General features: G+C 46.8%; 1 protein-coding gene across 1 annotated transcript in view; it reads right to left on the bottom strand.

Annotated features, from left to right (window-relative positions):
• Positions 1–1138: 1138 nt before the first annotated feature.
• The window catches only part of BCO2 (beta-carotene oxygenase 2), a 19992-nt gene continuing 7230 nt past the window's right edge, over positions 1139–13900 (bottom strand). The window contains exons 2-12 of the mRNA XM_010144020.1: positions 12881–13085; positions 11577–11788; positions 10009–10124; positions 7989–8091; positions 6680–6808; positions 6364–6524; positions 5638–5805; positions 3459–3596; positions 2638–2820; positions 1603–1713; positions 1139–1252 (exon numbers count right to left, since the gene is read on the bottom strand). Coding sequence (XP_010142322.1) covers positions 1139–1252; positions 1603–1713; positions 2638–2820; positions 3459–3596; positions 5638–5805; positions 6364–6524; positions 6680–6808; positions 7989–8091; positions 10009–10124; positions 11577–11788; positions 12881–13085 — 1640 coding nt within the window. The remainder of the gene's footprint in view (positions 1253–1602; positions 1714–2637; positions 2821–3458; positions 3597–5637; positions 5806–6363; positions 6525–6679; positions 6809–7988; positions 8092–10008; positions 10125–11576; positions 11789–12880; positions 13086–13900) is intronic.

Raw genomic sequence — 13900 nt, 5'->3', positions numbered from 1 at the left:
GCCGCGCTCCGAGGCGCAAGTGTGCGAAACGCTTCGTGGATCGCCACCGCTCGGCGGCGCCTCCGTGTCCCCAGCTGGTAGCTCCGGCACGACTCGCTGCGATGGCGGGGGAGCCAGAGACACAGTGAGGAAACAAACGCGGCCGCGAAGAGCCGCGGTGTCAGCCCTGCCAAACGCGGAGGTGCGACAGCAGCTCCAGAGGGCACCGCTGTGATCTGCGGCAGCGAATGCTCTCCCACGCCAGCTGCTGACGAGCTCCCGTTCCATTTTTCACTTCTGGAACTCGGAAGAAAGCATATGAGAGAGTGGTAGAGCTTGACGTGCTCAGCTTAAGAGCAAAGGGGTATCAAGGTCACAGCAGAGTTGTACATGTTCCATTTCTGGTTGAATTGGGAGGGGGCGGGAAATGTCAGTCGTCAGAGCTGCATCCAGCTGGGCTGGTGAAGCAGGAGCATGGCAGAGACACGTCAAGCATGTTTACAAGAGCATCTAACAGGAGTGTGTCGGGGTTGGAGCTCTTCTGCACAACACAAAGTTGGCCATAGGTCTGGTAAGAGCAGAGAAAGGAAGGAAGAAACTTCACCAGGTTTTATTTGAAGGTACCATTAGTGTACAGAGAAAAGCACTGCAAGTACAGCTGTGAGTGTTTGCATCTACCGTCTGGAGGTCACTGAAGGCAATCTTTATGCAGTGGGGGTGAAATTACATCCCTCCACTGCACTACCTGTTACTAGTTGGTTTTACTCCTCTCTTCTGCTTTGTACAGTTTAACCAAAGGCACTGCCCTCAGCACTGATACTCTCTTCCCTTCAGAGCACACTGCTACCAAGGGACAGTAAAGGTCCTCTCAGTTTCCATGTTCTCCCTTGCAAGCCTTATACATGGCAGCCTTGGTGAACGGCTGCTAACTGGTCTATCGAGACAGTCAGAAGATAAAGCAGCAGGCTCTTGGAGCAACAGGGCTGCCTTCCTCACACTCTTTGCTGTACATTGTTAGGATACAGCAGTGAGTCAGAGGTTATGATAGAGGAAGAGTAGTTCATCCAGAGCATAATGCAAAGGTGGGAGGTAAAAGCAAGCAGAGGTTTCCTCAGAGCCTGATCTGGCTCTGAGTTACAAGAAGTGACAAGGTATTCAGTCAATGGGAAGTGAAGATGCCATGAAACCCGTAAGGCATTTGCACTGCGACTTCTGCTCGCCCCAGTTCTCTGAAAGTCTCTGCATCCAAGACAAGCAGGAAAGCACTTTGGTTCTGCAGGATGAAGAGAAAGACAGAATGAATGCCCAGGCTGAGCTTCATTCCACTGCCCAACCCGCTGTCACACACAAGGGAGCCCAAATGCACAGCCAGGCCGTACAGACAGACCCTGCAGACCACTGGCCAGGAGCACTGATAGACGCTGATGCCACTCAAGAAACGCCAACGTGCCGAGGTACACTTCTACCTGAAGTCTGCCTGGCTGTGCTTGGCAGTGGCAGAGGCACACACCTCGGGGAGCGTGATGCTAGAACTATCTGCCAGAGACCCTCAAATTCAGTTTTGTGGTTTAGAAAGAATACCTAATGCTAGGTGACTTTGACAAACGAGTAGCTATGAGTTACCTCAGTGGGAGAGACCACAACAGACAAGATGACTCCACTGTCTTCTGCCACGGCATTAGGCACCGGTACAAACACGGGCTCCGATGGGTAGGATCCATCCTCCTGCCAAATCTATCAAGCACAGTAACGTATGGACATATTTCATTTCGTTAATACCTGTCTAATAATTAATACTACAGTTATTAATGAATTAATTCTTTTTGTTCCAGTAGTATGATGGTGCCATTGCTGTGACAGCATGCCCAACGTGCCCGGCATCATGCAAACAAGCAAGGAAAAGGGTTCCTATTACTCATTTCATCCAACAGTTTGTGGTGGCACAGGTAGCTCAGAAAACTTCACCATCCCAGCCAGCAAGCCACCTTCACACCACCGTGGCGCAGACCGTGTTGTGCACAGGCAGTGTGGAGAGCGAGGTGCAGCGTCAGCAGAGAGATCTATCCCCAGCACCACCTGAGGGCACAGAGCCGCAGCACCCCAAAGCTGTGCTGGAGGGGGGCACTTCTACCTGCAACCTCAGTATCCGGAGCAGAACAATTAAAATAGGCACGTCTGTCTGAGGATTCCTAACTCTCTAGCCTCTGATTAGTAAATATCTGATTAATGAGCATTTAATGCTTTGGCGATCACTATTTCCTGCTTAAGGGAGACACAGGAAAAATCCCAGCTTGTGTCTGCAGTTGGAAATATCCTAAACCTTGTATCTTGGCTGTTTATCTCCAACTGCCTGCGCTTTTCTGTACTGTCTGGTAAGGGATGACTCTTTTCTGGTCTGCAAGACACACACACACTTTATCCAATGTTTTCTGTTCCCTCATCTGTCTAGGAACCTGGAGCGGTGTCCTTTCCTGTTTGGTAAGTGTGCCATATTCATAAGGTGCTAGGTGAGAGATGATGAAGTTAGGAATCTTATCTCACACCCATTTGAACAAATACCCGTAAAGAGTAAAGTACCTACTAAGTGACATATATTTAAGGCCAGTTCAGTGGAATGGCTCCTATTGCTGAAAAAAAGATAACCTTACTTCACCTCACCTTGAAATTCTTGGTCTCCACATCAACCTTGACCAAGGAATCTCCAACCAAATGCCGAAAGCCACATCCGTAGAAGTAACGGTATTTCCTACCATTGTACTTAGAGTAGTTGATCTGGGGGAACTCCAAGCCCCCAACCTTTTCAAAGCCCTCAGGGTAGAGATTTTCATGTGTGCACCAGACCTAGAAGAAGTATGCATTACGTAAGTGTCAGTTTAGCTTTGACTGGGCAGAAGACCTGACTGGTCCCACCAACCCACCGCACAGCCATTGTGGAGGGTGTGTAAAGATGAGCCTGATGTTGCACTGAGGCAGATGGAAGCGCCAATTCCATCTCCCTTATCTGTTCCACCCAAAGAACTGACTCAGCATCACAGACCTTGGGAACTCCGTCAATCTAATGCGAAGAACAGGAGCAAGTCCATGTACTCCTGCACTGCTAGCTCAGAAAATCCTAGCTCCAGCACTCAGCAACCTGGCGTACAAAGCACACACAGAGATGACCCCACTCATGGCAGACAACACGTGTTCCGTAGCACAAAATGCCACTATGCAGGGCTTTCAGAGCTGGAAGCGAAGAACAGAACAGTTCTGTACCCAGGCAAAAGCATGGATGGTTTTGTCAATGAAGAAGCTGAAGTTTGGCCAGTTATCGTAAAGGCTCATCATCCACGTGGGCATTTCTGGGAAGTCACAATCTGTCTTTGCTCTCTCGTTTAAGGCAATGTGGTACTCTTTGGCCTAGAACACTAAGTCCCATCTTAGTAATGACCAAACCTTGCTCGGTGGACAAGATCTGGAAAGGGAATAGACATACATACCTTGCCATCTGCCTCCTTCACAGCCCTTGCCAGTGTGTAAGGCAGTGGGTTCAGATCCTTCCCCACGGGTGTCTCTGAATTAACATTCAGAGGGAGAACATAGCGGCGAGGAAAAGCTCGGGTTATCGAGTCATAGATCTATTACAGAGACAGAAGGTTATGGTGGTGGAGAGAGAAGAGTGGCATTTCAGGCACCCAGCCCCTTCGATGATGAGTGGCAGCACCGCTCTGGAAGCCTGGGGCTGACCAAAGCACTGAGAACCTTCTACATTAATGTACATAATGTGAACCATGTTTGGAAGAAGAACTTTATATAAGCTGCATGCAGTTACAAAGCTTCAAAAGAAAACCTGCTTGACTGTAGACCGTCTCACATCTTTGTGGGATACAGACACTGTATGCAGCATGATACAGACACTGACCATACTGCCTGCTGTTAATCCTGGAGCTTAAACTCTGGCTCTCTGTGAAATTAACAGAAGGAGGGACTTGACTGAAGGATGACAGAATATCTGCCTAAATGCTCTCCATCGGTCTCTGGAGGAGCCGCCTTGCCCCCTGGATGATAAGGTCAGCAGGAGACTACTGTACCTCTATCCAATGCCTGGAGTTAGCCTGCATGATTTTCCTCTTCCATTCTCAGGTACACATGGATTTCACGTTTGGGACATCTAGGGTTGTGCTGGATTTGCTTGGAGAGCAAAGGGGAGAGCAAACTAGCAGCCACCCTTGTGGCAGACGTTCAGGGGATTGCGTGAGTGAAATAATTCCACCATTGCCACTGAAGTTCTGTTCAAGCTAAGTTTAGAACCCATAATACTTCAGATAGCAAGCCTTCTAAATGAAGCAGGTAGCAAGCATCCTGTTTCCGGAGTTTTTCCAGTTATTTCAACCTGCACCTCACCAGTTCAACAGGAAACTTCTCTTTAATCATGTGTTGATCTTGAAACCATGTTTTCACAACTTTTATGTTTTATATAGCCACAGTAAACTGACTGGTGGAGGGACTCTGCCAGACGAAAGAGCAGCAAACAAACGCACAAATCATGTTCGGGCATGCCTTGGGGCTTTGGTGCAGCATAAACCGAAGATTCTGGTTTGACTCGCTCTTGTTTGTGTGTGCAGTTTAATGGCTCTGCCCCCTGTCAATTAAAGATGTGGGTGTTGGAAACACATGCCTGATGTGACAGATCAGATCGTTAACTTCCAGTCGGATCCAGTAATAGCTCTCTTGTGCTCACAGAAGGCTGGGATCAGTTTGCAAAGCCAATGGTCATATTAATTCAAGTACAGCATAGTGTTAAGGTTCACCTCATCATCTTCGCAAAAAAAAAAAAGCAACCAAGCAGAACAAAGTGACCCTTTGGGATACAACTATACACTTTTCAGATCAGATCAGATTTGCTTCTAGATGGCTTAGACCATAGACAGAGGAAGTTCAGATTTGTCTGAACATGTTGTGGAAGCGCCTGCCCTTCACCCACAGTCCGGTGGGTCTCCAGTAAACACATCTGCAGTACAAGAAACTGAAAGCACCCCCACTTTTTCAGTGTGTGACCTATGCAAAATAATGCCTCTTAGATGGCTTTAAATGGTGCTTTGGACAGGGTTGGATGGGCGTAATAAGTGATTCATGAGTACATGCTGTTGTGAGGTGAATGTGAGGAACAATCTAGGGGTTTCAGTGATGTTTGTGTTTCTGTCATTTACATAATGAAGGATGGTTTTCTGAAGTAATGCCTTTAAACAGGCTTTCTTTCTATTTTGCCCTTTAAAAGTCATGTAAAAACTGATTTTTTGCATACTTTCTTGGGGGAAAAATTTATTACACAGGGATATGTAAAATGAGTATCACTAAAAATGAGATTTTAAAACGAAAGTACATTCTTCCAGGCTGATGGAGATCTGTGTCACATACCAGTTTTAAAAGTTTCAAGGAAACACTCCAAGGAGATTATCTGTTAAGAGATTTAAAAGGTAAGAAAAATACCAACGTATCAATAGATCATAATTTTAGTTTTTCCATATAGTCGTGGCTCCTTTCCTCAATTAACATCATCTGCTTTGTGGAGCCCCATAGCGTTCACCATTCTACTAATGTGAGCCTTGCTTCAGAAAAGTAACTCAGCCAGCATGGGGCCCCATCGGATTCCACGCCACACAAAGGCCCAGATCTTACCTGATCAAGACCTTCCCCACTCCTCCGCATATTCTGAAGTTTGTAAGTAGCCAGAGTTGAGCCGTCGTCCTGGCAGCACAGATCGAGGACCACACAGCCATGATCTTCGAAGGCATTGATTTGATGGAAAGTAGCAAAGGGCTTACTGTACCACTGCCCTGGCAGCGTCTGCAAGGACCGTAAGAGAGACTGAATTTCTTCTAAAGATCCCAGCCACACCTCAAAGAGTTTTCTCTCCTCTCCCCCATTTCATTCCCTACTCATTCCTTGGTGTTTGTCTTGTGTCCTTGTGTTACCACAGAACAGCTGCTTTAAGCCAGCAAGTAGGCAAAACCAGATGAAACCCCAGCCTGTAAGTCAGCCCAGGACAGGCCCCTTGCTGTCATGATTCCACCCCTATACCAGCATTCTCAGGCGACGATCGACCTTTTATACTGTAGTACCTGGGAACTGCGTTTCAGCCCCTGTGCTGCAGTCCCAGGAAAGCCAAACTGCTTATTTCAGCCTGTTCTTCTAGGGCTGGCAAAGAAATGAATCATCAGAGAGGAAAATGCTTGAACCAATCCCATTTCTGATAAACCTACAGCTGTGCTTATAAAGCCTATATTGCAGTAGCTTCTGGACTAATTCATATAGCTACTTGTGGCTGCTACCCACCATTCTTCTCTTGGGATCTGACTGCAGCTACAGCTGCCCTGCTGCTGGAAAGTCCAGAGTCCCACCTACCTCCCCAGTGTGCTTATTCACCACGTGGAAGCAGGTATTGTACTCAGGCTCCCAGCTTATCCCTTCTAAAATGGTTTCCCCACGGAGTTTGGAGGTGATAATCTGCCACAGATTCAGCTTGATGGGTTGCTCAATGAAAATTATGTAGTTTTCACTCATTCCTGAAAAGAGAAGGAAAGAGATATCATCCAAGTATGGCGCAAATGAGATGAAAAAAAATATCATCTCCGAGGCAAAGGGCAGCGAACGTCCCTTTCTGCCTCACAGTAGACTAAATCCAGAGAGAACTAGAGTTTGAGATAGAAAGCATTCTTACCAAAACTGTGGTAGTAGGAGGGCTTCATCTTATCCATCGGAGCAATGGAGCACAGCACTTTTGCTCCCTCTAACGTGTCACTACAGTTTGGCTTTTGTGGAGGGACCTGAATGATATTATACCTAGATCCTGGAAAGGAGAAAGCGTGTTCCACATCACTGAGATATGAGACTGTCCACACTCAGGAAGCCCAGCTCAGGCCCTGTTCCATCCCGTTTCCCTAGAATACCGGGAACCACGATCATAGCTAAACTGAGCAGAAAAGAAAAAGCCAGCTAAAGTCGACAGAACAATCTTCAGAGGATTACCTAGCAAAAAAATAAGAAGCTTGAAAGGAAGTAGAAGGATCTTCTCAGTCTGGTAGACTGCCATCTAATTTTTACTGTCTGCAATGCATTGCCTGTGTTAAGAGTCTCCTATAATAATAGGATCAGGAACAAAACCGAGCTCAGAGCTTGTGTATCACAGGAAATTAAAACTCTGAGACTTGGTGATGACTGATGCTTATCTAATAATAATAACGAGCATATGGGCAGGAAAGAATGGCACGTTCAAATAATAATCTATAGTTTGGTCTCTCCAGCTGAAAACAGAACCTGCGGCAAAGCTAGATATTGCTAAAGCCAAAAGGAAATGAAAACAGCAAAAATGAAAAAGGATTAAAAGCAGGCAGTAGTCCAGAGAACTGGGACCAGCCTGAGGTATTGGAATAAAGGACAGTGGCTGTCTTCAGTGGCCTCAGGCACCTGAAGGAGGAGGCAACTGGTGGTGAACACCGGCTCTGAGCAGCCATGTCGACATAACTAGATCCCCAGCTAGTTGTAATGCTTATAGTTTTGGGAAGAAGAAAAATAGCCCAGAAAAATCAGCTTTGCTGTAGGATAGCCAGGTCACTGTAATAAATTCCACCTTCTCTCCTGTATAAACCCCTCTGGTCCTTATCCAAAGCCAATTATTTTAGGCGGAAAACGCGTGGCTAATTCTTTGGATCAGGCTTCAACGCTGCCTTTAAAAATCATTCTCCCGTTTTCCATCAAAGCTTGAAAGAGGAAGAGGAGAATCTATTGAATATTTACAGGCTAAAATAAAGTATCTGAAACCAACTGCTGAGAGAAGCTGTTGTTATGGGACACGCTGACATCCCAAAATAAGAACTAATCTGGTTTGCCATCATTTTAACACAAACAGCAATCTCGAGGTCTCTTTAGGCACTGAAGGAAACTCCAACAGCTGCTCCTTGAAGCAGCAGCAGCAAAAAGCAGCCGGTACACCCTGGCCACAAGCCCAGCCTGCTCGTGCCCACTCTTACCATGTTTCCCGTAGGAATTGCCCATGTTGTACGTTGTCCCATCAGACTCATAATGAGGATGAGCAGTGGCCCCATTCACTGCAACAAACTTGCTCCAGTCTACCTGCAAATGCCAAAGATTTTCAGTCAGTATGGAAGGTTCCTGCAGCTCTGTATCAACTCTGAATGACAGTTTTATCAAAGTCTGAGGACAAATAGCTTGACGATTACAGCCCTAATCCGGGATCAGGACTTGAGCCTTCATTTCGCCTGCAGTCTTCCTGAAATCCTTGCAAATTAATGATGTTTCTCTCCGTGTTAGTCCTACCCATAAAACAGGACTAGCAGCACTAGCCGTTTCTCTGGGAGACATGAACATTACTAACGGCAGGAGTGCTGACGCAGTGCGAACACTGCCCCTACGAGCATTAGCCCCCAGCATTAGCCACAGACAGACACGCATGGAGAGACAGTCACTGCCCCAAAAAATCACCAGGGTTTTTTGACAGCACCCATAGCTAGCTGACAGTCAGTGTTTCCTCTCCTCACAGAGAAAACAGTTTAGCTCTGCTGTCCACAGCTAGAAGGAACAGTTAGGGCGAAGCTACAGCTGTGGGCACTCTTAACATGTATTGCTGGTTCTTGCGCTAGGGTGGGATTTGGGCTCAGACAGCAAAGGGTGTGTGTTGCGAAGAAAGCCTGAAGGAAGAAGTTGGAGGAAGATCAATCCATTAATTGAAACATGGATTTAAACATGGAATTAAACATGAAACATGGAATTAAAGCATGGAAGATATACTTCTTTTCCAAAAGTTTTTAAAAAAAAAAAATGGCTTTCAAGTATGCAACCCGAGGCGCTTTGGAAAGCCCCAGCAGAAAAGAGTACCACACCCCTGGAAACTTAGAAAACCGAAATGGTTTTAAGGCAACTCAAATTGGAAAGTTTAAATGTGAAATCATCCCTTCCATTTCTTCACGTAGCCAAAAAATACCAGACTGCATCTACGAGGCAGCTTAAAGAGAGGTTTTTTAATGGCAAGATGGCTCAGAGCTGAACACTCGGAGTAAAAATGCCCATGGGTCTTTTCACCCCTGGATTACAGTTTACAAAGCAGATAAAACAGCCAGTTGCTGCACTCCCCATTTCAAGATGACAGTGACATGCTGCACTCCACAGCTAAACCTGGAGGAAGGGGCTCCTGGAAGGCTGCCCTCCACACGGGAGCGTGCACTGAGCCAGCTGTTTTGTGGCAGTGCACAGTCCATAGTAACCCACAGCACAAGAGTCAGTACCGATTCCGGACTGGCAGAACCCTTCCTCAGTCCTGCTCACCATCACCCAGCCCCGCAAACACCCCAATCCCCGCTACGGGCACAGGGCAGGGGTACCTAGAGCCTATGCTGTCGTTTCACAAGGCATTTTCTTCCCTCCAATACAGCCACACTCCTGTGAGATGAGGAATGTACGGAAAGGTTTCTGCTCTGACTTTTTGCTCATTTGCTAACATGGGAGAAAGTTAAGTGGCAGCTGAACTTGACTTCACCCCCCATTTGCAACAGAGGTTGGAGTCAAGACTTTGAAGCGCTGTTTTGGTGTGTTCAATGCTGAGGGCGTAAGAAGGAGATAAAGGGAACAGATAGGAAGGACAAAGAGAGCAAGAATCCAGATCTGAGCTCAGAGATGAGAATTTCTTTCTGTATGCCCTTTCTTCTTCACACACGAGTGGGTGCAGACAAGCCCAGACAAGCACTGAGCACACTGGAAGAACACCAGCTGCCCGCAGTCGGAAATGAGTCTGTCTCTCTCTCCCCTTCCTTGCTGCGGTGGGCAGTGACTGCATCTTCACTTGTGAAAGCTGACTCATTGCTGAGCAGATTTTTCAGGGACTCAAGCACACCATGAAGATACACTTGTGGCTATGGTCAAAAGCTGCTCTGATGATTCCCTTTGGAATGTTGGTTCCCCCTCGCTGCTCTTCGAAACAGCAAGGGGTGATGCTCCTGTACCTCAAGCTAACCCCCTTATCCCACCTGCTCACACCTTTTCCTTTGTTTCAAGCGTTTCTGGGTCCACTTTGTACATGAAGATGTTCTCGCTGGTGACATAATAGTCTCCTTTATACACGACGTAGTTCACACTGGCATTGTCACTTGGTTCTGAAATGAAATCCCGGCGTTGTACACAGCTCTGTTTAAGCTCGTGTCACATTACAGCAAGTTAGACACATTTAAACAAATAAACCCATTTGCAATGACACTAATCACTCTGTGATTGATTAGAAATACCTCACTAATCTACAAAGGCACTCAGGAAACTGTCTGCACAGGTGAGTTCAGGATAAAAGGACAAGGACTGGTTCCTGTGGAAATCACTGCAGTGAAGCCAAGATAATCTTCATATTTCCATATGCCCTTTGTTTCTGACCTCTTATTTCTTCATAGCCCTCTCTCTTTCATATCTAGTAAAAGTCCTCTCCTCTGACAGTCTACAAGGAGTGGCATGTTTGATTTACACCACTGGAAACAAGGGTCAAGACTTGAAGCTGCAGCTCGGTCTGAGTGGAGAGCAGGGACACTATTTGTGTGACAGGGAATGCTGCTTCTTCCCTAGTCTCTCTCTCTCTCTAAGACTCAGTCGGGGAGACACCTTTGGAGGACTACACATGGACAACAGTCAGAGCTCTTCTTGCTACTCCTAGGGGAGCTAGGACTCACCAGCCAGGTGGCTGAGAATAGCTGAGGAAAAAGCAATTCCCCCTCAGCTGAACACTGTGTGCGAGTTGAACATGGAGCCTCATGCTGGTGTAGGAACAGCCCAGAGGACAGGCTGCCTTGTAGTGAGGAGCAGCCTACACGTGTGTGAAGAGTCAAATAGACAAGGGTGTGCAGGAGCTAGGGAGAGATGATCAGGGCACACAGCTAGTTCTGAAATGTATTGGGAAAGCCCCAGGGGAGTTGGCGAGCTAGGCAGAGCAGCAAGTGAAGCTATCTGTTCTGAGGAGAACAGAGAAGATGGATCCTGCCCTGACATTTCTTCTGAGGACATGGATCCTACACGAGTAACAAGCTGCAAACTTTAGGTCTGTTCCGATTTTAGGGGAAAGCACTTTATTTGCATTTAAGCCATTTCTTTCCTGATGTACACAGAATGCTGTAGGCAGTGGTCCTGCATTCCTGTGCAACACCGTCTCTCACCCCACTCCTATCTGCTGCATCTTAGTACAGGAAGGGAAGGATTAGCCCACTTACCCTACAAGCTTAGCAAGGTAAGGCGTTTTAAGGGCAAAGCTCTGTCTCAGGTAGAACAGCAGACTAATGCTTATTAATCAGGACTGCACAGGGTGTTCTTTGGGGAAATATTTCTGTTGGAAATATACAGCTGGAATCGAGTGAGCTGAAGTGGCACTAAACACTGAACTGAATGTGCCTCTCCCAGCTAAGTCAGACGCCAGCTTGTGGGTTTGGTGGTGGTGGTCCAAGGGGTCATCTTCTAAGACAGACATGGGCTGGGAATAGGCCTACCAGACTTCCTCACACCTCCCTTGAAATCTAACCACAAGGTCCCCAAGAAAATCTCAGAACATTCTTATTTCTTAGAAACCCTCTTACGTGGCATCTCAAAGCGTGACAAGAAACGCTCAAAGACACTCTTGCATGGGTCTGGCATTGCCAGCGTCCCGAACTCCGAGACCACGATGCGGTTCTGCTGGCTGTTGGTCAGGTAGGCACCGCTCTGCAGAAACTTGCTCCGGTACGTCACTGTGCCGTTCTCCAGCTGGAACTGATGCAGCAGGGCCATGCCGTCAAACCAATGGTTAAATCTTCAGGAAGAGGCACATAAGAAAACAAGAGTTGGGCGCTGTACGACGTTCTGCTACACTGCCCCCTCTTGCCTTTAGGGTTATTATTGTTTGTAAAACACCAACACTCAGATCCCAGGATCACCTGAACATGCAGAGCCTTGTGATAAGTCTGGGAAAACATTTTAACAGAGTGCAACAAATGAAGTGTATTTGCAGCTGTGGGACCTGAAGTTAGACTCTGACATTCAGGGAAATTTGGGGTCCTTGTATTACTGTTGAAATTGGACCTCAGGGACTTCTGAAAATGTTATGTATCAACTTTGGGGGAAAATAGTCCAGACTGGTAAACCAATGACTCTGCAGATTTCTGCATAGGGGATAGAAATTGTGCTTTACTGTACAACCAGAAGAGAAATTATTACTGAAAGCCCAAGCGCACAAGAAGGAGCCTTTAGCTCTCAGCTGTTTGCAGGCTGCTGTTATCTCCAAAACGAGAGATCTCTGAGACTTTGAAAAATCCTTATGGTCTGTCTCTGAAAATACGGCCCTTTGCCAGTTGCTGCCATCAGCTGTTTTGGAGGAAGCACTAGGATTGCCAGTTAGCTGGAATGGCAGACTCCAAGCCAAAGGGAGTAGTTGCCTTCTCGAAATATTTTAATATATTATTTTTCAAATGAGATGGATTTGCTTCTAAAGCAACTCACACAATTTAGTGCAACCAACTTCGTAAATCTTGCCCCGGATTTCAGAGGGCTCGTGGGATGGACTTTTGTTAATGACAAAGGACTAGGAGTGTGGATACTTTAATCCCTGGCTCTGTTCCCTTATTATATCTTTCTGAGTAGGTCACAGCCTCTCTGTGACTCGGCTCCTCCAACCTTAATAAGTTAACCTTGCTCCTATTTTCAGTGAGCCCACTGGGAGTTTCCAGATGACGGAGCAAGTGTTCTGAAGAGAGTGGTTAACATCATTTCTTCCTTGCCATGCTTAAAAATAAACTCTGAGGTGCTCCAAACAGAGGTGAGAGATTTGGGGCAGGGGTGGAGTGGCCCCTTTAGATTTAGGCAGAGTCCAGGCCAGAATCATTAAACTCACCAAACCTAGACTTACTTCTCCTCACCAAACTCAAACTTCCCAGGACCATTCCTTAGAAGATTGCCATGAATCCATCTGGGAATATGTCCTCTGATCTTCGCTGGGATGGGCTGAGGAGTCTCCTCTACCGACTCTATTAAGGGCGCGATGCATTGCAAACCCTTGGTGCTGTGGAAGGCAATTTGCTCTTTTGATGGGCTGGGCAGGAAATCCTTTAAACCTGCAGAGAAAGCAGTGAAAACAAAAAGCAGAGAACTAAGATTTTCACTTGAATAAAAGAGAATTGCTAGAGCTTGATTTTGGGTGTCCAGGAGAACAGCATTCAGCACTCTGCAAGCAGCCAAGCCATAGTGGATATTCAAACTAAAGCTGTGTTCCCATAATACCCCACACATACACAGGGAGCTGAAAATCCAGTGGATTTAACTCTCCTGTAGTTAATCCACTAGGGACACCTGTTCCACAGGCCAAAGGAGGTGATAAAATACACAACGACAGGAAAGAAGAGTAAAATTATTTTAATTCAAGAGGCATATAGTTGGAATTTATTTCAAGAAGTAACTGAGGGTGAGCAACACACAGGCATCTATTATAAAAGCCTGCAAGGCTGCAAGAAGAAGTGTCCGAAGTTGGGATGATACAGAGCGATGCTGTGGGGGAGCCCCAGTGATTTCTGACAAGCAGTCTGCTGAAGCAAGCCACGGAAAGGAGCTGGACTCACTGCTGCAGACCAAAGCCACCAGCAGAGAGATGCCCAAGCTCCTCTTCACACAGCGTATGCTGCCTTTATCCAACCGTCCTGCCAAAGGCGCAGCTGGGCGCACCTCAGAAAACTGCACTCTGAAACACCCTCCAGCTTCACCATCACCATCATAATCATGAGTGAGTTAAGAGACAAAGGAGACCAGAGACACCTGGACATTTTCCCAGGCCTTGCAGTCTGATCAACCACCACCCGAGGAGTTCCCAAACAAAGCAGGGTGCAGAAAAACACCGCGGAACAAAACATCATCGGAAAGATTGCGAGACTTCAGC

This window comes from Buceros rhinoceros, unplaced genomic scaffold (genome assembly GCF_000710305.1).
Source record: "Buceros rhinoceros silvestris isolate BGI_N320 unplaced genomic scaffold, ASM71030v1 scaffold7689, whole genome shotgun sequence".
In the NCBI taxonomy this organism is placed as follows: Eukaryota; Metazoa; Chordata; class Aves; order Bucerotiformes; family Bucerotidae; genus Buceros; species Buceros rhinoceros.
Note: the sequence above shows the minus strand (reverse complement) of the source record. Positions and strands in the feature narration are given on the sequence as shown.